At 36.0% G+C, this 25,474-nt stretch overlaps 2 protein-coding genes across 5 annotated transcripts in view; one reads left to right on the top strand and one right to left on the bottom strand.

Annotated features, from left to right (window-relative positions):
- Positions 1-7,548, bottom strand: part of LOC107602470 (tumor protein p73-like) — a 38,955-nt gene extending 31,407 nt beyond the window's left edge. The window contains exon 1 of one of the 2 annotated variants that reach the window (XM_016294984.1): positions 7,465-7,548. In XM_016294984.1, the coding sequence (XP_016150470.1) occupies positions 7,465-7,496 (32 nt within the window). In that variant the 5' untranslated portion in view covers positions 7,497-7,548. Of the gene's footprint in view, positions 1-3,298; positions 3,601-7,464 lie in introns of those variants that run through there. The other variant, XM_016294985.1, reaches the window with a different exon arrangement.
- On the top strand, positions 6,024-25,318 carry LOC107602469 (WD repeat-containing protein WRAP73-like). 3 transcript variants are annotated; one of them, XM_016294983.1, is made up of 13 exons: positions 6,024-6,144; positions 6,963-7,032; positions 7,151-7,303; positions 7,580-7,696; positions 11,975-12,047; positions 13,479-13,582; positions 14,071-14,157; positions 15,608-15,742; positions 15,834-15,911; positions 19,613-19,715; positions 20,211-20,336; positions 21,038-21,229; positions 23,258-25,318. In XM_016294983.1, the coding sequence occupies exons 2-13, from the start codon at positions 6,964-6,966 to the stop codon at positions 23,365-23,367; spliced, it is 1,347 nt and encodes a 448-aa protein (XP_016150469.1). In that variant the 5' UTR covers positions 6,024-6,144; position 6,963; the 3' UTR covers positions 23,368-25,318. The 3 variants fall into 3 exon arrangements, with proteins under 3 accessions (XP_016150469.1, XP_016150468.1, XP_016150467.1); XM_016294982.1 differs by having other exon boundaries at positions 6,942-7,032; XM_016294981.1 differs by lacking the exon at positions 6,024-6,144 and adding an exon at positions 6,641-6,696 and having other exon boundaries at positions 6,942-7,032.
- The last annotated feature ends 156 nt before the right edge of the window (positions 25,319-25,474 follow it).

Genomic DNA, 25,474 nt, shown 5'->3' with positions numbered 1-25,474 from the left:
TATGAGTCTATCCTAACCACACAAGAACAAGTCATCACAGAAAGTGAGTCTGCTGCTGTTGTGGACCATCCAACTGAAACATACTTTAAAACACTGATACAAAATTAGAAAATGTCATAAACAATCAAAGAACTACTGTAAGTTCAGATGTGAATGCAGGTTGTGCCATTTATTAGCAGTTTATTAACATTCGTCATGATTTTGCACTCAAATGATTTCATGTAATTTGGATGTAAGAAAAAAAACTACTGTTTTTTTATTGTTTTAGCGAAAAAAGCAAGATAAATCACTCAAATACCCATATCTTAATATATTATTACTGAAAAAACAACAACATCCCTCACACTGTGGATGATAGTTATCAAGCCCGTTTGAGTAATGAGATAAATGTGAAGAAAACTAAAAACACAGTGCTATTTTTTGATACACTGTTATATGTTTCCACACAGTAAGCTGAAAAAAATGCATCCTATAACATATCCTATGACATTTTAATAACATATGCATGTAAATTAAGTATATTTAAAATAATGCATTGACCTTATTAAAAATTACAATAATAAATGTTGGCAATATTTTTAGCCCTCTGACTATTTGTCAGGGTCTAGCTTTTTAAAAATGTTTGTATTTTAAATTCAGTGTCTATATGGGCTTGACTAAAAAAATATGCTGAACATCCATAACATTTTTGTTCGAAAAAAAACTTACCGTAAATAAAGTAAGCTTAGTTCATTAAACACACTTTGATCTTAATCGTGCCAACAACAAAAATGAACCTGGCGTTAAGCAATAACTAAATACTTTTTCCATAAAAAAGTAACTAATTACGATACTTAGTTACTTTTTATGGAAAGTAATGCGTTGCGTTACTTTTTAAATCTGGACAGGGCTTGCTTGTTTGTTTTTAAAATAAAAAAGTTCTATTTTTGGCAAATATAAAAGCCTTTTCACACCAGAAGTGAAATGAATAAGCCTCAGGCTGAAGGGAAAGTAAAGTTACGTCCGTACAGTAGAATGCAGAAGAAGACATTTCAACACACTTCAGCAATAAACAAAGACACATATGTTCGTCTAGAGTAATTTGTGCTTATTAGTACGCTTGAACTGAATCATTGAAGCTCAGAAGCAAAGACATTGGTTAATAGATAATTAATAATACATAAAGTATATTTGTGTTGTTTAACATTTAATTATTGCAGGTTCGCGTCATATTCTGTGTTGCATTGTTTTTATTCATTTTGAGGAATACTGAATCTGTGTGTTTTTTTGTGAGTGAGATGAATCAATGCATATTCATGTTTATTTTAGAACTACTGATTTCTCTCAACATGGGGACAGGAGAGCTGTCAATCAATAAATTGGAAAAAAAAGTAACTTGCCTTACTTATTTGAAAAAGTGACTCAGATGTTATCTTGTAAATTAAAAAGTAATGCGTTACTTTACTAGTTACTTGAAAAAAGTAATCTGATTACGTAACTCGCGTTACTTGTAATGAGTTACCCCCAACACTGATGATCTCAATAGTAAAACAATTGTCAAGCAGCAAAATGTAAAAGATCATTTAATCAATTGTATACATTTATAACACGTATCTAACATTTATGGAAAAACACTCTTTTGTTGAGAAAACTGCCTTTCGGTTAAAAACTGCAGCTCGGAATAGCGGTTCCATATGTTCACATGTTTTGCTATTACAAAACAAATATGATGATATTATAACTGTAATTTGGAGAACACAATTAACAAAAATTATTGTCATTTTAGAAATGTTTAAAACCAACATTTTGCCAGTAAATAGTCAATTATACTCAAAACAGAGATCATTCTTGTGACAACTTCGCCATGACCCCTTAATTTAAAATGAAACAGAAGTCTAAATTTGCTCATTTTAAAACAAATCAATAAATAATAATAATAATAATAAAGAAAACGTTCTCGTATATGAGTGTCTTCATGCGGTGTCGGCCTTGCTGTGAAAGGTGCATAAGCTAAATCATGTTTTACTCCGACAAAACTGAAAGCACTAATCTATGATCACATATTATCCATTATCCACCATCTTTTGCCCTTAAATGCTTCTATTATCCTAAAATAACTTTTATACACTCTCCGTAATTTTGGATGTTTACTAATGTTGACCTGTATTCCCGAGACAGCTGCCACCTGAGAGGAGTTACAGCTCTGCAGCAATCACACACACACACACACACACACATCAGGGATTCAAGCGGAGAATTGAATTATCATTTGACAAAGGCCTTGCATTTATTAATAGTGAAGCTGTATCGTACCGAAGCTCGCGCTCAACAGCTGAACAACTGATCAGCCACAGCCAGCATGGACCGGCTAATAATGCGGCACGGACGAAAAGTGCTGTTACTCCTTAAACAAAGGAGCCCAAAATGATTGGGAAATTAAAAAATTGTATTCATACAGACTACAAACTCTTTCGCGCGAGCATAACTGCATTCAGCGCAGGACTGAACTAAAACAGCCACCTTGACACATTTCACCTCACGCCCTGCTGCACTGAAAATGCATTAAATCGGATTTAAAAAGCATTTTAGCCTACGATATTATTCATAATATATGCTTTCGTCGTTTTAATTTAGTTTATATTTTCTTTACTGTTATCCTAGAGTAGGCCATATATTATTCAGACACAATATTTAACAATTAGCCTGCATACATATATAATTTAAATAGCCTATAATATAATCTACTATATATATATATATAATATAGGGATAATATACATTACACTAGTGGATGAAGAAATATAAACAGATTAATAGGAGGTAGGAGCTTAATGAATTATTATGCACATGTGAAAATAAAAAAACTCTCTTCTGAAGCGCATCTCTCTTATCCAGTCTACTGTACATGCTGACAGACAGTGAACTCTGACCACTGCATCGCCTGTCGATGTTCTAACTCATAGACAAACACAAACTAATTAAATCGCAATAGTGGCCTATTGTTTTGTGCTTTAGATGCATAAATAAGATTCATTAATCCGTACATGCAAAAATAAATAAATCGATCAATTGAGTGATTTAGACATATTTACTCTATTTTTTTTTTTTTTTGCATTATAAACGTTCAAAAAATTTGAATGCAACTACGCTCGCCTTAACACAGATCTGGTCTATAATAATAAGCTACTGGAGTGGATGATTAAAACTAGAGCAATGTGAGCTCTCTGTATTATTAGTATTATTCCCGCAAACTCGCCTTTTTATAGGGCGAAGAGTTCTAACAAACCATACACACTATATTTATATTGCATTTACTTACCAAACAAGTTATATGCCCGGCTTGCAACAACCTAATGCGATGTTCTCTGGACCCCAAACTCAGTTTCCTTGACCTGCAGCTGACCCTCGCAACGCAAACTAGTAGCAAGCGAGCTGCGAATTAAGCCACTGAACAACAAAACGCACCTGGGATCTGTCAGTAACGGGCCAGACGCGAGAGAGGCAGCTGAGGCTGATTATGCAGGTGTAGGGTAATAGGCTGGCGGAGTGTGAGAGCACTTGATGCGGAGGGGAACTGGTGGAGGACGGGAGGAGGAGGAGGCGTTAGCCGCCGCTTGGGCGCACACGAGCGGGAGACACTAATCTGATTAACCTCTTAAGTGTCACCTCCCGTTTGTGAACACATAGAAGTAAAAGTGCACTATCCGAACTTACATTGTTATAATTAATGGACGCTTTTTAAAGAACTCTTTTTAGAGAAGACAATCGTCCTTTTATTATAGAAGTGGAATCTTTTCAAAATATTTGAAAATATCAAGTTTGAATTTACTGTAAAGAAAATGCACTGTACAATTTTTATTTTATTTGATATAAATATAATATATATTTTTCATAACAGGTGTTACACTAAAATTACTATCACATTAAAGCCTTATGTCTAAATAAGTTATTATGGAAGCCCGTTTCCGCCACTGAATAAAAATAATACAAGTTTGAATTTACTGTAAAGAAAATGCACTGTACAATTTTTATTTTATTTGATATAAATATAATATATATTTTTCATAACAGGTTTTACACTAAAATTACTATCACATTAAAGCCTTATGTCTAAATAAGTTATTATGGAAGCCCGTTTCCGCCACTGAATAAAAATAATAAAAAGAGGTAATTGCGACTTTTTATCTCACAATTCTGAGAAAAAAAGTCAGAACTGTGAGATAAAAAGTCGCAATTACCTCTTTAATTTTTTATTCAGTGGCGGAAACGGGCTTCCATAAGTTATATTCCAAATTTGAAGTTAATATAAAAAAAATAATTTGAGGTTCCTGTGAGATTTTATTCGGGGCGTTATACCACAAACAGCCACCGGGTGACACCCAAACTCCTTTGAAATTCTTTGAATCTTGAGACTCAGACCTTTCCAACTAAATGTATTTTGTCAATATTATAAAAAGTTTTGATTGTAAAATACCGTAATACATTTTGTAATATTACACTTGACACTAAAGCCTGTGTTATACTTTCCGCATGAGCAATCCGGAAGCGTACACGGACAGCGCGGACACGGACTACTTGTATTTATACTTCCGAAAGCATACGCTGATGGCCGCTCCGCGGACGTGTTCCATACATGCATAGTAGATCGGCTTATACAATAAACAAACATGTGAACAAATAATTGCCCAGAGTTATTGCACATCTGGCTGTCTTTATATAGTTTTATCGACGGATTGTACAGGTTCGAGTAGCAACGGGCTTCTTCACACAGCCTGCGCAATGCGCAGTAGCCTCCGCGCACATTCTCCGATGACGATTTTTACGTCATGCATACCATAGCGGACCCTAGCGAACTCGCGGACGCGGAAAGTATAACACAGGCTTAAGGCTGCACAATTAATCGAATGCGATTGTCATGCGCATTTTGTCAGTAAAGCCGGTTCTGTGATCAGTAGTAAATCTCCATCACCTGCTTTCAGATGGAGCAGCGTTTACTACACAGAGCACTGTGTAGTGCTCACTGACTACACTGACTAGTGCTCACTGCGTAACTTGTTCACTGACAAGTTACGCAAAATCACGTTCATATGCAGATGATTTAATCGCGCGATTATGAAATCTAAGAAATCGTTCTGCGATAATGACAGCTGTTTGCGTAGCTTCTCAGTGAACTATGGCTCTGTGAAGTAAATGCTGCTCCATCTGAAAGCACGTGAAAATACCACATTTAATAACATGTTTTTACTCCAAACTCACTTCATAACGTCAGTCGAGTGTTTGAAATAAATCCTTCTGTGAGATGATGTGGCTTCTTACACAGAATAAGGCACGCAACATATTTCATAGTATATAAGCAGTGATAAAGGCTATGTCGATTATCATTGCATTATTATATACTTTATTATAATAAACATTATAATAAGATGAACCCGGATAAACCATATCTTGTCGTAGTCGTGTGTTTATTAGTCATGTTGAATCAATGAAAGCAGTTGAATCTTCTGTTTATTCAGCTGCAGCGGGTTTCTTCTGCGAGGTGTATTTGGGGTTTCAGCACGAGAGCGCCCTCTGGCCTTTGGATGGAGATTTACTGCCGATCGCAGAACCGCGCTTCACTGAAAGATACGCACGACAGTCAACAATAAAATTTTTGATAGAGTAAAAAGGCAATAAATTATGTTATGGCTGTGGGCCCACCGGTGGGCCGGTGACACTTAACAGGTTAAAGGTTGACACTGACGCTCTCACTTTACTCATTCACTTCATTCTCATTCTCAGTCTTGTAGTCCCAGACTACAACTGTCCCTCACAGAATCGTAGATATCGATTTATTTCACCTGCCTTTCCTGACAGCACGTTTTTGCATTTGTTTTGAAATGCAGGATAAAGCCATAAAATGCAGACAAGTCATACAATTACTCGGCCTAAGCCATATTTATTGTTAAATCTAGAAAATAAACGATGAAACATCATTTCCCACAATCCCCCAGTGACTCCGCCGCTGAAGCGCGGCGCTGATTGGCCGTCAGCGTGCCGGTCTCGCTCACGTCACTTCCGAAACAACAAGCGATTCGGTTAGAGCTCCTCGGTTGAGAGAAACTTTATGTTTTATACCGCAAATGTCTTAATAATTGACCAAAAAACTCTTCGGACCAAGTGAGAAAGGTAAACTGTTCGAACGCGTACAGAGAGTATTCTGTTAACGCAGACATTAGATGTGTAACCTTGCGGTTTAACTTAAAAAGCAAACTGACACGGAGCCGTTAAGCCCGATAAAAGAGAATGTACGGATTCATTTTGTTGTTTTCAAAACCGAATCATTTTGTAATATTCGTGCTGTTATTAAATTCAGGATTTGACATACTCGAAAAGCACTTTAAAGACTAGGGTTTGTCTTAAATGCTAGGTTTAACACACAACCGTTACTAACGTTACCTGCCTCGCGTTGCCAGCCTGTCGTGTCCGGGTCATACTTCACCCCAAAATCAACAGCTAGAATAAGAAATATATTTCGCATGAGACATGTTTAGGAACATGACTTAAGTGTGAGTGCATAATGGTAATATCTGTAATACACTTACATGCTTTCCTGCTGATTTGCAGCCTTTATTCTGCTTTATTGAGATTTAAAAACGTCAATATTGTTATTAATTAGAGCGGTGATTGTCATTGGATTAATTACAGTAGTGTGAATCTGATGAGAATCACAAATAAAATGTAAGTAAATGTATTGAAATCTGAGTGTTCCTTAAATAGGAGTTATTTACCAAATATATGTATTACTTTAATTTTTTTTAAATATGACATCTTTTGATTTTGTGGTGAGGTATAAAGTGAACATCTTGGTTTAGTATGTTACTGTCAACATTTAAAAAGTATGCATCAACACAGTAACTGTAAAATAGTTAACATATTTTAATGTATATTTATTTAGATTTACATTTTCATATGTGTCTTTCAAGACTTACTGTTGGTTCCTGTAGCATGAATTTCTCCGAGGTCTTCAAGCAGTCCAATCAACTGTGCAAAGTTTCTCCGGATGGGAAATATTTGGTAAGATGTTTTTCTTACAGCCATCAACATCTTCATGTGACATTTTGACTGGAATAGCATACTATCTCGATGCTCATACTCTATCTATTTAATCACCACATTCAATTTGGGCTTGTAGGCCACCTGTGTTCAGTACCGCCTGGTGGTCCGTGATTTCAACAGCCTTCAGATCGCGCACCTGTACACATGCCTGGACCCGGTGATGCACATGGAGTGGTCCTCCGACTCCCTCTTCATCCTTTGTGCCATGTACAAAAGAGGACTAGTGCAGGTAAGACAAGCTGCCCATTGCGTTTTACCCAGAAGGTCTTAGAAAAGTCAGATCATACTTCTCAACAGGACACATGATCTGAGGTGTCACATCTCTACTTGTCACTTTTTCAACAACTACATAAAATCTCCTAATTCAATTTATACCCAAAATCAGCTTACCTTTGCAAGGGAAGCAAGCGCCAGTCTTTCATGTTGAGCCATTCAGCAGGGCGACAGGATTCAGGTATGTTTGTTACTGAAGGGACTTTGTGTTGCTGTGTATTCGCTCTCTCAGGTGTGGTCTCTAGAGCAGCCGGACTGGCACTGTAAGATAGACGAGGGTTCGATTGGTCTAGTCTCGTCACGCTGGAGTCCTGACGGGCGACACGTACTCAACACCACTGAGTTCAATGTAAGTACGGCGGTAGGAGGGGTCAGTTCTGCACCGTGTCAACTGTTGCTGCCCATAAATAAAGACCTGAAAATAACAGACAGTCCATGCACAGGACTGAGTTCAACTCTCAGTTGATTCATGCAGTGGGTCACGGTCAGAAAAGAGCGTTTGAATACTGTTCTTCCGAAAATTACTTCTTATGATCAGGTTAATACGCAAAACGTGAGACATAAAGTACAAAAATAACAAAAAATACCAAATTGTGGACTAATAGTACTATCTGCAAAATATGATGGTGTGTTTTGTTTTATCTACATGAATGAAAAATGACACTACATGTGATTCTGAATGTACACTACCTTTCAAACGTGTGGGGTCTGTACGAATTTTGTAATGTTTTTGAAAGAAGTTTCTTCTGTACACCAAGGCTGCATTTATTTGATCAAAAATACAGGATTTTTTCCCCTTAGCTCTTATTTAATTTTCTGGGAAGGCATACACTTCAACAAACCTGAGTTCCAATAAGGGAAACAACAGTACAGTACATTTAAATGTACAGAAATAAGTGGAAACAAAATAATGAAAAAGATTGAAAAAAAAAAATACTGAAAGGGTAGCCAAGTCAAAATAACCCAGGGATTACACCATGAAGACATCAAGAATAATAGATGATTAAATATAAACCAAATAAATACATGTTACATAATGTTAAATATATTACAATTAAAAACTATTTTCTATTGTAATAGTATAAAATGTAATTTAGTTCTGTGATCAAAGCTGTATTTTCAGCATCATTACGCCAGTCTTCAGTGTCACATGATCCTTCAGAAATCACTCTAATATGAAGATCAAGAAACATTTCTTATTATTATCAATGTAGAAAACGGTTGTGCTGCTTCATATTGTTTGTGGAAACTGTGATGCATCTTTTTCTTGATTATTTGATGAATAGAAAGGTCAAAAGAACATAATTTATTTGAAATCGTTTGTAACCATGTAAAAGTCTTTACAGTCACTTTTGATCAATTTAATGCATCCTTGCTGAAGAAATGTATTAATTCGGTAACACTTTAGTTTAGGGACCAATTCTCACTGTGAACTAGTTGTTTATTAGCATGCATATTACTAGCATATTGGCTGTTAATTAGTACTTAAAAAGCACACATTAATGCATTATTCTGCATGACCATATTCATAATCCTACCTCATACATAAACTAACCTTACTAACTATTAATATGCAGCAAATTTTGAGTTTGTTAAAGTCATAGTTAATAGCTAGTTAATAGTGAGAATTTGGTCCCCAAATTAAAGTGTGATCATTGATTCTTTCAAAAAAAAATCCTACTGAACCCAAACTTTTAAACTGTAGTGTATTATAGGGATGCACCGATATGAAAATTTTGGCCGATACCGATAACCGATTATTCTTTATTTTTGAAAGCCGATAACCGATATGTTGGCCGATAAATCTATATCCAAATTGTTATATACTTTTTGAGAGCCTGATTACAAAAAAGGTCTCATCATTAAAAGCCACATCCCAAACACTTCAACATAAGCAGCCTAGTTTGAACGGTGTACATTTTAAAAATATTTTTACTCTCCCATTACCAAATTTAGTCATAAAAAAGCCTTACAAATAAATAAAATTATGCATAAATAATGCAAACAAGTCACTGGACATCATTACACATGTAAAGAATCAAAATGAATGCGCCACAGATCAATAAAACGGAATAGCCTCTGCACGGACAATAATTAAATGATTTTAATTACTAAACCATATTGTTGATGAAAATAATAAGAGAAAAATACAAGTGGTTGTTGTTATTAATAATATATCAATGATTTTGAAAAAGTAACAAATTAATACCACTGTTTTAAATAGCAGCCATTGAGCTGCAGCTCAAGCTGAAGCTGAAGAGCTGAATGAACACGGTAAACTGAAGCGTTTTGCTGGCAGCTTATTTAACTCAAGGAAATGCATCCTGAGATTAATATTAATACAACATAAACATAATATTACAACTTATATATGAAATGACAAATGACGCAGTTATTGCATGCTATAGTCAGAATGTGTGATCCTGTTGTGGATGCGCTCTTCCCATAACAACGCGCTGAAACACGGCAACTAAACCCAAAGAATTCACAACGTTTTATTATAATAATGTTCTCATTAGAATGTTATATACACGACATTCCCAATCATAGTTATTAATGTTGTGCACTGCTGTTTGGGCTGCGTGTGCTGAGCTAAAGATGATCACCGGTAAACTGAAGCGCTCTTTTTAACTTAACCAAACGCATTCTATATGAGATAAATCAGATATACATCAAATAAACACAATATTACAATGTACAATTGCACAAAAGGCTGCAAACGAACAGCGCGCATCTGAAGTGTCTCTGAAGGAAATAATGCATTATTTATCGGCTTTAAGATATCGGCCAAATTTTCTTATCAGGCCGATACCGATAACAGAAAAAATGAGCCGATATGGGCCGATACCGATATGGTGGCCGATATATCGTGCATCCCTAGTGTATTATGAGATCTCAATGCCACTCTCTCTCCTCTCTTTCTGTCTGTCTGTCTGTCTGGATTACACTTGGGCCGAGAGCCAGCGTAGTCGTCTGTCGCCTGAACTTGATTCCAAGAATTACTGACAGGTGTCGAGATGCTGGACAGCTGTGTGTATGTGTGTGTTTGCCGTGCTCTTGGAATGAAGTGTCTGTCTGTCTGGGATTCTTACATTTGTCTGTTGTCTTCCATCTGACATCTCTGTTACAGGCTTCCATAAATGAACAGTACACTATCCATCCGCTTTAATGACCGCACATCCAGTATTTATGAATGGTCATTTATAGAGCTGCTTATCAAGGGTGTCTAAGGGCAATGTGTTTGAAACATTGTGTGTTTGAAAATTAAGACAAAACTGAATTCACAGGCCATTCAAGTCAGCTTGCTACTCTAGTGTGCCACCTAGAGGATGTCAGCTGAACAATATCTAATACTGTATGTGTTGGCATCTGCAAACTTTGTGAGCTGTGTTTTTCATCATGGCAGACCAGTTTATTGAATACTGAGTAGGTGTTGACACGAGAAGCACATTTACTTGAGTTTGTAGCCACAATAACTGGTCTGTTCTACTGCCTTGTGTACATGTAAGAACATAATACTCTTGGCTAAAGCTTAATTTAGCGTTTTACAGTCCACTGATGCCTGGAAAATATAGACTAGAACAGCAGTTGTTCATAAACAACTGTAAAAGCGAATATGAAAACATTTTACTCAGACCTCAGTACTGCTCATGTACTTGATGTAGGACACACTCTCATTAGTTTTTATACTAGTTACTAATGTTTCACCACAATGCATTTGACTTGATGTTTTATTTCTTGTGAGATGGATGAACCGGAAGTAGTATCAGCCAAGATTTTTAACATGTCTTCTTTGACTCATTATAGCCAACTCGTCAGAGAAAGTTATTAAATGGCAGGCAACAGTTTGTGTGCTTTTCACCGTGTCTCTTCACCTCATGGCAAGCAATGTCTTGTGGATGTCTGTTAGTAGCACAAGATGCTGTGGGTTATTTTTAGTGCTTCCATACCCATGTGCCCATCTTTTGCCAACTTTTCCTATATTCCACTTAGTGTTCAGTCCTAATGTTCCATGATGAAAAAGGTTTGAAACAACTTGAAGTTATGTTTGTATTCATGGTTTCAAATGTTACTTTTTCTCTGACCAGCAATTTTAGCTTCTACATTTTTCAGTTAGTGGTTTTAGTTTATGTTGGAGGACATGCCGATCTGTCTAACGAGTTGATATGAGTTACGTGCCACATATGACTTTCACCGGCATTTTTGTGGGTTGGCAGGTGTTAATTTTGAAACCCTTCAATTTCAAATTATTATATATAATTTCAATTTCCAATTTCCAATAGCAACAAAACATTCCCAACTGTGAATATATATTTTTCTCCTAATTGGCCTCTTCCTTGGAATGAATGTACATCATTATGTTCCATACTGTCAGCTGTTTGTGTAATCTGTGAAGGCTTGAATTAATCCAAATAGAATTTGTTTGCAACTTTCTGGACTTTATTTGAGATTAACTTTTTTAAAAAGTTCTTTTTTGACAGGTATAATGGGTATTTTCTGGCACTTAAACCTGTTTGTACACCACAGACCTGTGTTTCACTGTTGATGACCTGAAGGTGCAAATTGGGTTTGTATAATTAAATTAAATAGATATTTCCATTAAAAAAATGTTTCTTTGTCCTCACAGTTGAGAGTCACCGTCTGGTCCCTGTGCACAAAATCTGTATCCTACATCAAGTATCCTAAAGCCTGCCAGAAAGGTGAGTGATTGTATGCGAGTCAGAGGTATAACTAGTTTTGTAAATGTTTGTGGGAGAGGAGAAGTAAGGACAGGGTCTTGAATCATGTGGGTATTTACCTGTAATATAAGTCTCGTCCCTGGATGTCTAGCCAGACGTGAGCTCTCACAGACAGCTGGTAAACGGCACATAGTCCTCATAACCACCTGTCAGCATGAAGTGAACTCCCACTCCAGAAGACATTAAGTTCATATCACGCATTACTGCCATAGATTCTCATTTACTGGCCAGCACCGTGTGGATTCAGCTATCTGTCACCCCTGTCGCTCGAGGATTGAGCTGTAACCTTCAGATCAGCTGATGGAAAACTCCTGTTAAAGGTGCTTCTGTCCTAGCAAAGTGTTGTCCGTCTAACAGAGTGAATTATGAACATTTTAGTCATTTATTGTTTGCAGTCATGGGTCAAAGTTATGGAGCACAATTCCATTCATAACATAATTGACCTTCGTCCAGTGTTGGGGAAGATACTTTGACACCATAGCTCATAATGTAAAGTAGTTCAACAGCAGTCAAGCTACTTTTTGAAAAAGGAAATGAACTACACTAAAGCTGCTAAAGAGAGCAATATTAAATATGCACACTACAGGGTTATTATAATTAACTAAACCTAAAACCATAAAAAAATTTTTTATTTGAAATAAATGTTAACTAAATTAAAATTAAATATAAAATGCATTCAATGCAGCATAACTCATTTCCGTGATGTACTGAAATAACTAAAACTGATAAAAATTAATAATAAAAAATTATAGCCGTTTAGAAAAAACCATCAACAACAACTAATTAAAATGACAAAAACAACAAAATTCTTAAACCTTAAACTAAAACACGATGAAAATGGAAAATATAAAAATAAAATTATTTCAAAATATTTATAAAAACTATAATAGTACTAATGATACTAATTCTAATACTAATAATACAAATAACACTGGTATACTACTGTTCAGAAGTTTTTTTTTATTTGATCAAAGATAGGATTCTTTCATGAATAGAAAGTTCAAAAGAAAATTATTTATTTTTAAAAAGAAACCGTTTATAATGTTATTAATGTCTTTAGTGTCACTTTTGATCAATTTAATTAGTCCTTGCTGAATAAAAGTATTAATTTCTATATAAAAAAAATATCTTACTGACCCCAAATTTTGAATCAGCTATCAAATTATATCATTATTTGCAGTACAGATAACTAAAAACTTGCTTTAGTGAGATGCTCCATCCACGTCAGTAGGTGTCAGTGTAAATCCAAGGTGACTGCTATATCAGCCAGTATGCTTATATAAATACAGTGATCAGATTACTGTAGCTCAGTTGCATCTAAAAAGCAAATTTGCATGATATCTATAGTGTATGCTTGACTATTTGTGCTTTAAATGCACAAATGTGTTTCAGGTATGGACTTCACTGCAGACGGCCGTTATATGGCTCTGGCCGAGAGACGGGAGTGTAAAGACTACATCAGTGTGTTTGTGTGTGATAACTGGCATCTTCTCAGAGTGAGTGCAGCTATCAAAGCTAGTATGTTATTGTGCCTGTTCCAAAAATCTACCGCCCTTTGTCTGTTGTCTTCATCAGTAAAAGTGGCAAAATACCATTGTATTACTTCAGATGACTTGATTCTCAAATACTTGTATTAAACATTTGGTGATACTTTAAAATAAGGTTTCATTTGTCAACATTAATTAACTTCATTAGTTAATATGAACCAACAATGAACAATACAGTACAACAAATATTATTAAAATGTTACCATTTGTTACAAAAAATATAACAAGAAGAACTATTAATATTAATATATACATTAGTCTCAGAATGAGAAATAAGTCTAAATGTTCTTAAAGGAAAATCACAATTTCTTTGGATTTTGGGTGCGTGTTTTTTTTTATCAGAGAAAGTGGAAAATGGTCATGAAGAATTAAGAAGACATTTTTGGCGTAGGATACCTTGGCTGGCGTTTATAAGTAAACTTCTATTTTGTCTGTAGCATTTCGAGAGTGAGACTCAAAATCTGGCTGGGCTGGAGTGGTCTCCTAACGGCTGTGTGCTTGCAGTGTGGGACAGCTGTCTTGAGGTAAGGTGCACTGTCTTATCACTTCTCGTGGAAATTCCCAGAACTAATCTGACTTCACCACTGACAATTTGAATAACCTCCAGTTATCAATATAATATAATACAATACTATAGTACCAGTACAGTACTACAGTACCCTCAGGGTAATTCCCGTCCCGAATATAATACAATATATATTAATATATACAGTACTACAGTATTCCAATACTTAGAGGTAATTCCCCTCCCAAATTATGGTTACGGCACCCCGTCAAGAAGCTACTATCACTACCTCAGTCACACCTGAGCACACAGGTCTTTAGCATCTAAACTCTCTCACCGTCCTTCTGGTCCAACACAGGATCTTTAATACTAACTCAGAGTATTACAGCCTCACCCTGAGGACGGATCTATAGTCTTCCAACACTATCACTGTCTCTGCTGTGGTCTTTTGAGCGTAGAATATTTAGTACTTCTATTCCTCAGCTGCGCAGCATATACCAGACACGACTCCCAAATTACTCTTTGCAGGAATAAAGTTTTATTCATGGCCGGGAGCTCCGTGGTCACAACAACCAAGAGAGACTCCTGAACAAAGATATATACCTTGTAGTTGATACCTATTCTTTGATCTGAGCATCATTAGTCTGCACTTTTCTGAACATTCTATATAGAACATACCTTTCTGACTCCTGAGGCCATTACATAAAACATTTCCATCACACATTAAAAGAAAACCACTGTTTATGCTCACAAATGACTTCTTTCACAGCTGGATTGACCAAAGATCAAATGGTCTGTGAACGGTTCATTCTCAGTTTGTCTGATGCAGAGACAGGGTTCTGAATGTCTCTTATCATTGGTCAACAGAATTACATTTTTATCATGAAAGCAGTTTTATTTGAATAAAATTATAAAAATTGAATAAAAATTCTTCCAACACTATCACTGTCTCTGCTGTGGTCTTTTGAGCGTAGAATATTTAGTACTTCTATTCCTCAGCTGCGCAGCATATACCAGACACGACTCCCAAATTACTCTTTGCAGGAATAAAGTTTTATTCATGGCCGGGAGCTCCGTGGTCACAACAACCAAGAGAGACTCCTGAACAAAGATATATACCTTGTAGTTGATACCTATTCTTTGATCTGAGCATCATTAGTCTGCACTTTTCTGAACATTCTATATAGAACATACCTTTCTGACTCCTGAGGCCATTACATAAAACATTTCCATCACACATTAAAAGAAAACCACTGTTTATGCTCACAAATGACTTCTTTCACAGCTGGATTGACCAAAGATCAAATGGTCTGTGAACGGTTCATTCTCAGTTTGTCTGATGCAGAGACAGGGTTCTGAATGTCTCTTATCATTGGTCAACAGAATTAAATTTGTATCATGAAAGCAGTTTTATTTGAATAAAATTATGAAGTATTAACTAATCAGATTAACCCTGTTTCTCTCCTCAGTATAAAATTATATTATATTCGCTGGACGGCCGCCTGTTGTCCTCCTACAGTGCTTATGAGTGGTCTCTAGGCATAAAGTCTGTCGCTTGGAGTCCCAGCAGCCAGTTCCTGGCCGTTGGCAGTTACGATGAGAAGGTAGGAAATCTCTTCAAGAAACAGATGGAAAAATATCTGTTTTATATAATAAAATCTGTTTAAAAGAGAGTTTTGATGGGCTTTCCATCAGGTTCGGATCCTGAATCATATCACTTGGAAGAAGATCACAGAATTCGAGCATCCAACCACCATCATAAACGCCAAAGCTGTAGGTGTCTGGAGGAGAAAACTCTCACCTTTACTTTAATCTGCACTGGTGTAACAACATCCACTACTTTATCTCTGTATTTGTTGAATATGCACACTTTTTTTTTTAAACTGTTGGTTTATCTATGCATGTAGACTTATGTCTTTGGTTGGCTATGAGCATTTTTAAAGGGGTCCTATTATGCTTTTTCACTTTTTTTTTTATGCCCAAACATACACACTGACTAAAATTAAAAGAGAAGAAAGTTACAAATCTCAAAGTCCACTCCAAAGGGAGATATTTCGTTTTAAAAATATCCCTTTTCAAGAACTACAATGAACGGCTCGTTTGGACTACGGCGTTTGTTTTCCGGGCTTTGTGATATCACAAAGCAGCTCATTGGAATATCATTACAAATAATTCCCGCCTACGGAGATTCGAATGGTTGGGGGGTGGGGAGGGGCGAGGTCGTGGTTAGAACGCTTGGTTGGGTGAGCGCATCAGATGAGACGAAGAAGAAGAGCTGCTGCAGAGTTGGTGCATCAGAGAAAACAAAGAAGAAGAGGTGCTGTGCTGTAGCTTCAAATTTTCGGCATGTCTAGAACAATTCTTACAAGTATAACACGACGTAGCTGGGCGTTGGGGACAGACACCGAACGGTGCCGCCGATGTGCCTACACTCATAGAAAATAAAGTATTTTAATTTTAAAGACGTGGCGTGACGCAACACTGCGCTTCTCGTCCGGTGCGCGACCGCCTGAAACGCTGTTTTTTCACCTCCGTGCCCACCACTTTTTTTTGCTTTCGTCAGTGGATGATGTCAGGAAACAGTGGTTGCAATTAATTTTTTAACTCTGTTCCTGAGCATTATAACCCCAATTTGCTATTGTGTGCTATGCATTTTACTGAGGACAGCTTCCACAACACCAGGGAGTAAAGTGCTGGATTCGCCCAAAAGTTTTTGTTGAAAGATGGAGCAAGGGGCAGGGCAGTGCTGAAACACTGTTTAAGCTGTTCGCCAATCACAACGCACTGGGACAGCTAACCAATCACAACACAATTTGTTTTTCGGAAGGCGGACCTTCATCAAAGCCGGAACTAATCGAGCCGTTTGTGCCAGCCTGGGGAGAAAGGTATTTTAATCATGTAAATTATGTGAAAAAGAATGTGTTTTTCGAACCACCAAGCTTGAGAGCATGTTCTAGTACACTCCCAAAACAAAATCAAGACTTTGTAAAAGAGCATAATAGGACCCCTTTAAGATGCCATGTGTACTTAAACATAGTAGCGGTCTTTATTTTCTTCAGTTACATGCCTATGTGAACCTGTCCGAATGGCGTGAGGTACAAATGACTCTATATCAGCCAAATTATACAGGGATGACTAGTTTTCCAGACATCCCACAAAATCAAAACAGGCTCATTGGAAAAAGTGCAAAAACATTCCTATACATACAATTTTCTGCAGTTGAAATGAACAACAATTTTTATTCCTTTTCACAGAAATTATGATTACACAGACAGATTATCTGCCTGTAGATACAGTCTCTTAATAGAGACTGTTAACCTCAAAACACTTTTACCATTGTGCATGACGTGTAAACTAATTCATTTTGAAGTTTGCATCACATAACCAGCTCCATATGTATGGCTTTTCTGACGTAGTAAACTTGCTCGGTAGCGCACCTGACACAGCATTTCACTTGCGATGGAGAGCGTTTAGGTACTTCTTGTAAAACACGATTGAGCATTAACCTTTTAGGGCGACTCACAGGATATTTCATATCCAGACTGCCATAATATGTGTGACGATGTAATAAAACATTGCTAGATAAAGCAAACCACACTTTTTATGCCAGTCTCCAGAAAAAAATGTGCCAGAAGTGAAGTGAAGTGACATGTGGCCAAGTATGGTGACCCATACTCGGAATTAGTGCTCTGCATTTACCCATCCAAAGTGCACACACACAGCAGTGAACACACACAAACCGTGAACACACACCCGGAGCAGTGGGCAGCCATTTATGCTGCGGCGCCCGGGGAGCAGTTGGGGGTTCAGTGCCTTGCTCAAGGGCACCTCAGTCGTGGTATTGAAGGTGGGAGAGAGCACTGTACATTCACTCCCCCCACCTACAATCCCTGCCGGTACGAGACTCAAACCCACAACCTTTGGGTTATGAGTCCGACTCTCTAACCATTAGGCCACGACTTCCCCTGAAGCAACGTACTATCATTTTGCATAAATGTCACTACAGACTAGTGCTGTCAAAATTAGCACGTTAACACAGGCGATTATTATTTGTTGTTTTTTTTTTCAATATAGCGTTAAAAATATTTAACGTAATTAACGCAGGGGCGGAGCTAGGGTTGGCCAGCCTACTCACAACTGCTGCTTCTGTCTCTTATTTTTTCTTGACATGAATTGCGTTTATTTAGACTTTCAAATTCACCTCAGCGCCAGGCGCGAGTCAAACAAGTACGAAAAAGCTACAGGTGATGAGGTAGATTCAGTAGAAGAAAAGTGAACTGTGGTCAGATAAGCTGTTGTCAGGCCACATATCAGTAAAAACTATTTTCCCCTGTCCTGTCAGCCGTTATACTGTGCTCGTAGCACGTGCTCTTCAATTGCATGCACAAATGTGGCGGCGTGCACTGTAGCCTGTATCATTTAATATTAAAGCGCAACGCATGCAATGTCATGGTTATGTCGTCAGTAAAGTCATGATCATGAAGTTACCATAAAGGCAATTAAAGCTTTAAAACGGTGCATGCATGTGAGTATTTGTTATAGGAGTCACATATAAGAACGTGCCTCTGAAATGTTTTTCAAAACTGTCCTGGAATATCCCAGCACCATCTCCCTCTTCTAACACACCTGATTCAACTCGTCAGCTCATTAGTAGACCCTTTAAGACCTGAATTGGGTCAGAAAAGGTAAAGAGTTATGAGAAAATAGGATGCCTGTCAGATCCACGTCATGTTCAGCAGCGGCAGCTCTTAAAAGTAATAGCAGCCAAAATAACCTAATAACAGCTGCTGTGATATCTGTTAATCAAAGCACAAAAGAAAATAAAGAGGAAATCAATCACTTTTGTAGCTTTAAGGATGAATCTTTATTTAAATTACAATTTAGTGTTTGATAACTTCATTCAATTTCTGTATCTTTCCTACCTGCTGAAGGGCACAGGTAGCTAAATATGACGTTTATTATAATGGGTTTATGTGAAGATTTTTTTAAGTTCATTTAAATTAGAAATTGTTATTTTTAAAAGTCTAATAAATGTTAAAATTGATAGCTCTCAATAATACTGTAATGTTGAATGGCTAGTCAGTGGTTAAATATTAGGGGGGGAAACTATTTCATGGAGACATCAGTATTGGTATAAGTGATACTCACCTTCAGTCATAAAAAAAAAGATGCTACTAAACAAATATACTGTTCTTTGTGTTTCTACATTAATTTGAAGATTGAATGAAATTATTGCAATATAAAAGTTTATTTAAAAACTTTAATGTTAGGTGGGATTAATCACGATGAATTTCAGAAAAATTTGCTATTAATTTATTTTGTTTTTTTAATCAATTGACTGCACTACTACAGACACGTTTTTCCAATGAGCCTGGGTTGCACAAACTAGACTAATATGAAAATATTAAAAATAAAGACAGTCATTGCCTTTTTTCGAGTTGAATAATCTGATGCAGTTTTTTTTTCTTTTCTAGGTGGTGTTTAAGGAAGTAGAGAAAAGACCTGTTGTGGGCAGTGAGGATCTTTCTATTCATCAGCTGACTGTGGATAATTCACTATTTAGCACACAGAGCAAGTGTAAGTTTCGTAGATATGTGGGGGCATGTTAGAACGAGCCATTTTAGGTAGGTGTGGCTGACTCTTAACTTTTATAAAGAATATCTCTTGGATTTGAGACTTTAGTCTTTGCAACTTTACAGATCTTCTTTATGCACCAAGAGCTTGTAACACTCCAAAGAGAAAGGAGAAATTGAAATTGCATCATATGACCGCTTTAAATACAGTGAATACAGTGTCTATTATGTGTATTTTTAAATAATTTAATAATAATAATTTTGAAGTTCCAATCGGCATTAAACCAGTACAACACCTAAACCTTTATTAGTGCCATTTCTAAAAGCATGTGTACGTGGATTTCAAGGTAAAAAATGAAATGCTACAAAAGTGTGAAACTTCAATGCACTTATGTAGCATTAATGCACATAATCTGTAAGCTTTAGTCCAGAAATAGGTGGTGAAATACATTTAAATTGTGCTTTAACATTTTAATCCGATAGACTTGCCTTGTTTCAGATGAGATCACACAACTGCCAGCCCAGGTGCCAGTAATCAAGCCCGATCCAGACCGAGCCAACCCGAAAATCGGCATCTCCGCTCTGGCTATCAGTGCTGATAATCGCTACCTTGCTACAAAGAATGGTGAGGCAATCATGAATCCTGAATGTGAATTTCCATAACTTACATTACTAGATAAAGATTTTAAACATGTGAAAGATTTCATAGATCGCAAAGAGCAGTCTCTAGCTAGTGAAATATTTTAGAGACGAGAGTATCTGCAAACATTTATATTCAGACAAGACACACTACAGGTGAACAGGGTGAAACACTAATGTATGACCGTTCTATTGTTTTGTATTGCAAGTTTTATAAAATGCTGTGTTTAAATATGCAAATGCCATTGTCTATTTAATATGCACTCATTTGTGTTCATTTTTCAGAACAGAAATTCACTGGTGCCTGAAAAAAAAAAAAACAATGGTTTTTGCCTTTAGTGTTAATTTCCATTACTTAAGATTTAATTGATTTCCATTACTTTTCCAGCCCCAGAAATCAAAATTTTACAGTGCACAGAAACATTTTCAGTGACTGTGGGAACAACTCCGCCTAGCTGTGTAGTTCACCTCTATCTCCATGCCTTCAGTTGGCAATAGTAGCCATTGTGAGAACCATTACATTCTGCCAGTGCCAACCTGGATCGTGTTTTCAGAGCCATTTGGTGTCCTTGCTTCTTAGGAAAGTCCCTTGCATTATTCTTCCTATTCAGAGGTCCTGACAACTGTGGCTCATAGGCTCGTGTGTTGTTGTTGGTTTCCACTGACGCTGTGTCTAACGTCTGTCAGATAACATGCCTCAGAGCCTGTGGGTATGGGACATGCTGAGACTCAGTCTGCTGGCTGTCCTGGTGCAGACAGCTCCTGTGCGCTGCTTTGTCTGGGACCCACACAGACCTCGACTGGCTCTCTGCACCGGAAACACCAAAGTGTATCTGTGGTCACCAGCTGGCTGCGTGTCTGTGAATGCACCAGTCGAAGGTATGGATCCAGTTTCACCACTGCATACCTCAGCATTACATTCAAACAAGTTTTTACTCCATTGCTTGACCAGCACATACAGTTCTGTGTGTTATAATAAAGCAACAAGCGGCTGTGTGTTACTGGTCAAAATGACTAGTTGTGGCTAAATTTTCCTGCTATGAAAATTATTTTACTGGCCATGAAGCTATGTGTTAAAAATATTTTTTTCCCTCTATGACAAGATTTATTCATATGTTTTTCCTTGAATATTAATGACAAACACAGGACATTATGTCACTAGCAGCATTGTATACAAGACGAGTCTGTCTCTTGGTGAAACTGCATCTTTCACAAAAATGAGAAGCCATCATTATTTTGTTTCACATTTTAAAAAACATTTAAAAAGGGAAAACTATTTCACATGCATTATCACATCTAGATCAACTTGTTTTATTTACATAGCTCTTGTCACAATACACATGATCATTTCTAAGCAGCTTTACAGAAAAACATGTCAATTTTTTTTTTTTTTTTTTTTAAATCTTAATATCTTCATGCCTTAGTCTCATTTAGCACATTAGAGCTGGACGATAATATTGTTGACATTTTGCAGCGATACAAGCAATCAAGCAGTTGAGGTATGCTGTGATATACAGTATATTTCCCTACGTGAGTATACTGTATGTATGCAAATAAAGCTGGACATACTTCTGTATAGAACTTTAAACAAATAATTATATAGCCACATTTTGTGACAAAAAAAAAAACTGCCAGTTTAGATTTATATATTGTATATCGCTTTATGTGAGTACTGTATGCCAATACTTATAGCACTTCTTTAATTCATTATTAGTTTATTAACTAATTCAAGTTATTAATTCACTAATTCATTAGAAAAACATATGATGATAAATCTCCACTGATTTTTGAATTTAAATGTATTAATAATTACATGAATACATTTTAGTAATGCACAACCTATTGCTACCATCTCAGTTATTGGCTGATTTAATTTATTTAGATCATATTTAATTTATTGGTATCAGTCGATATGTTATATTTAATTTATTATTGTACATGTTAATTTCCCATATTTTTAGATTGTGATTTTTAGATTTAGATCTGATTCTCAGTCAAGTTAATGTAATATTAAGTCTTGAAATGAATATCCATTTATTTGTATGATGCCTGAATTCACATGTTGCATTTTAAATGATTGATTTTAGTTTGTAAGTTGTTTTTTTAAGGTATTTGTACTGAAAAAAAAAGTACGTTATTTTATACATTTTTATTATTTGTCATTTAGCATTAAAGCTTATTATCAGCTTTTCGTATTGGGCTGAATTTTAATAGATCAGTGCATCCATTAACAACTCTTCCAACATTCATTAGTCTCACTGTAGGCTGATAACTGATATCAAGCAAGATAAAGACAAAAATCATTCTATAAGGAAATTATTTTTTGCATTAATATACAATTTAATTGATGCACAGACACTGCTTTGATTCTATCAGCCTTTTTTACAACTTCAGATCATATTTGTGACCCTGGACCACAAAACCAGTCATAAGGGTCAATTTTTTTAAATTGAGATTTATACATCATCTGAAAGCTGAATAAATAAATAAATATTTGGCCGAGATACAACTATTTGAAAATCTGGAATCTGAGGGTGCAAAAAAAAATCTAAATATTGAGAAAATCAATGCATAAAGTTGCTAAAAAGTTCTTAGCAGTGCATATTACTAATCAAAAATTAAGTTTTGATATATTTACAGTAGGAAATATCTTCATGGAACATGATCTTTACTTAATATCCTAATGGTTTTTGGCATAAAAGAAAAATCTATAATTTTGACCCATACAATGTTTTTTTTGGCTTTTGCTACAAATTTACCCCAGCGACTTAAGACTGCTTTTGTGTTTCAGGGTCACATATAGTTGTTTTGAAACCAGATTGAGGAAAAGCATTTCCCCTGAAACAATACAGGAAGCTGCTTGCATCAAAGGAAACATCTAACTTCTTTTTCTGTGTTTCCTCACAGGCAGTTTTCAGGTGCAGTCTCTGTTTTGGCACTGCAGTGGCAGCTCACTGGTGCTGCTCTCAAAAGAGCACATCTGCCTGTGTTACATGGAAGCAGAGGAGGAGAAATAAACCAAAGCTCTTCATCACACTCCCCAGAGCCTGCTTCTACAATACAGGAGCAGTTTCTGCAATCCTGTAAGAGATCTGCTCTCCAAAGAACTCGAGGCTAAACACTGTTTCTGTCTACAAATGTACTACAAATACACTTCTGTGTAGTTTTCAGGTGAGGTTTTTATAACTTTGTTTCAGCTTGACACAAATGATTTTCGATAGAGCACATGCTATAATGAGAGTAATAGTCTGTGAGGGAATGAAATGTGGTTTTGTGTTCTCAAGTACAGATATATAGCATGTGTGATTCTCCAGCACCAGCATAGTGCAAATGAGCCGATGCTTTCACTCACATCTGCTTCTTTATGGCCTTAGACAAGCTAAATAACGGGTTTGGAGGACCAAATATATTATACAAACACATCACATTTATGTCACTTTAGACTTGATGTGATTTTGAAGGTTTTGTTGTTTTTTCAGATGAATGTGAATGGTTGTGAATGACAATTTCCTTAATGTTTAAGGTTTCAAAACTAGATTTATTTTTATAAAGTTAGCGCTATTTGTAATAAAGGTTTCTACATTGATGTTTCCCATAGGTTTTGGCTTTCTTCTACAGAGATTACAGGTGAACCTGTCAAGAACAATTCACAAATAGTATTACTGTAATAGACTACTAAGGAATTAAATACGATTAATACTATAAATAATACCAAGATTTATAAATACTTTCATTTAGATTTAATTAAGATTGTTTTGCATCCAATTAATGACAATTTATGTGGACTTGTGCTTAATCTCACAATTTTGTAAAAACAAGACAAGTGGAAAAAAAAAAAAAAAAAAAAAAGTGTTAAAAGAACCATAATTTTACTTAAAGCATGATGTTTATATTACATAAATCCAGTGTGATGAAATCCAGGCAACAATTTTTAAAGATGATTTCAAAAATTCAATTTAAACAAACCTGGAGGAGTTCAGATCTAGGCTTGATCTGGGTAACACAAACAATATTTTACTATAATAACATGGATGAGTTAAAAAATAAAAAAGAATTTTTACTTGGAAAAACAATTACATGTGTTTCTGAACAGAGGAAAAGGTGCTTCGATTTTGTTTTTGGTGAATTGAGGCTATGGCTAACAAATTATACATCTAACAAGTTGCAGGCATAACCATCATGCACAACTTTACATTACATTTAAAACAAATATAGGAAAGAAAAAAAAACACTGATGCCTGTATTAAAAAAAAACAGACATCATTTCAACAAGGTTACAACTATTTCTCTATGTATAGCCAAAAAAAAGAAACAGAAATTGGCCAACAAAAGTGCATATGCGTGAAAAATACTTCAGAGTCTCTGAACCCGTAATCGCTCAACAGCAGGAAACCTTCAAGTTCAGAACGTCCCGCCGTGTCGTGCATCCTTAAACAAAAGCCAATCTGTTGACCAACATCACCTGAGGAATCAACAGTATCAAACACACTAGCTGTTTGCCTTGGTTAACTTCATTTCAACTTTCTGTAAATTAGGCAGGACTTAAACATCGTCTTTTAGGTTAAAGAAATGAGGCATGAATTATGGATAAAGCACGCAAACATGAGTTGTAGGTAAAGCACATGTAACAGTAGTACGAGTTTACAGCAGCCACAAGAAGACCCGAAATTCACTTTGAAATAAGAACAGAGTGTGAAAATACATGTCAGGCAAGTGGACACACTTGAGAATACATGTCCCCTGTCTATATTACCATGCTTTTTGGTGTGTTACCTAAAGCCAGCGTTATATCTGAAGATATCATGCGGACAATACGGTGTTCTATTACAAACATTATTTGACACATTGCATAAATTGCAATTTGACCTTATATTAGTAGCAGTGTTTGGGATATAAATCCTGCCTGAGTTATAATGCTGATTTTAAATATTAAATTATGCTGATACTATTGATTTAAATTTTTATTACACTGAGAATTATATATACTGTATATATTTTTCACATTACATTAATGAGAATTTAGCTCATTTTCTTTATGCAAAACATTATTTTGGCTTTCATTTTGCAAAGACAGACGCAGATTGTATTAAATGTAAAGGCTCATGGGTCTAGATCTAAATAATT

Source organism: Sinocyclocheilus grahami, unplaced genomic scaffold (genome assembly GCF_001515645.1).
Source record: "Sinocyclocheilus grahami isolate Dianchi unplaced genomic scaffold, SAMN03320097.WGS_v1.1 scaffold327.1, whole genome shotgun sequence".
NCBI lineage: Eukaryota > Metazoa > Chordata > Actinopteri > Cypriniformes > Cyprinidae > Sinocyclocheilus > Sinocyclocheilus grahami.
This window is presented reverse-complemented; position numbering and strand designations above follow the sequence as displayed.

Bases quoted from the DNA above. Each gene is read 5' to 3' on its own strand.
- LOC107602469 (XM_016294981.1), top strand. From the start codon at position 6,677: ATGAGAATCACAAATAAAAT. The intron at 13,583-14,070 runs GTGAGTGCAGCT...TTTTGTCTGTAG, and splicing joins ATAACTGGCATCTTCTCAGA to CATTTCGAGAGTGAGACTCA. The intron at 20,337-21,037 runs GTGAGGCAATCA...AACGTCTGTCAG, and splicing joins CTACCTTGCTACAAAGAATG to ATAACATGCCTCAGAGCCTG.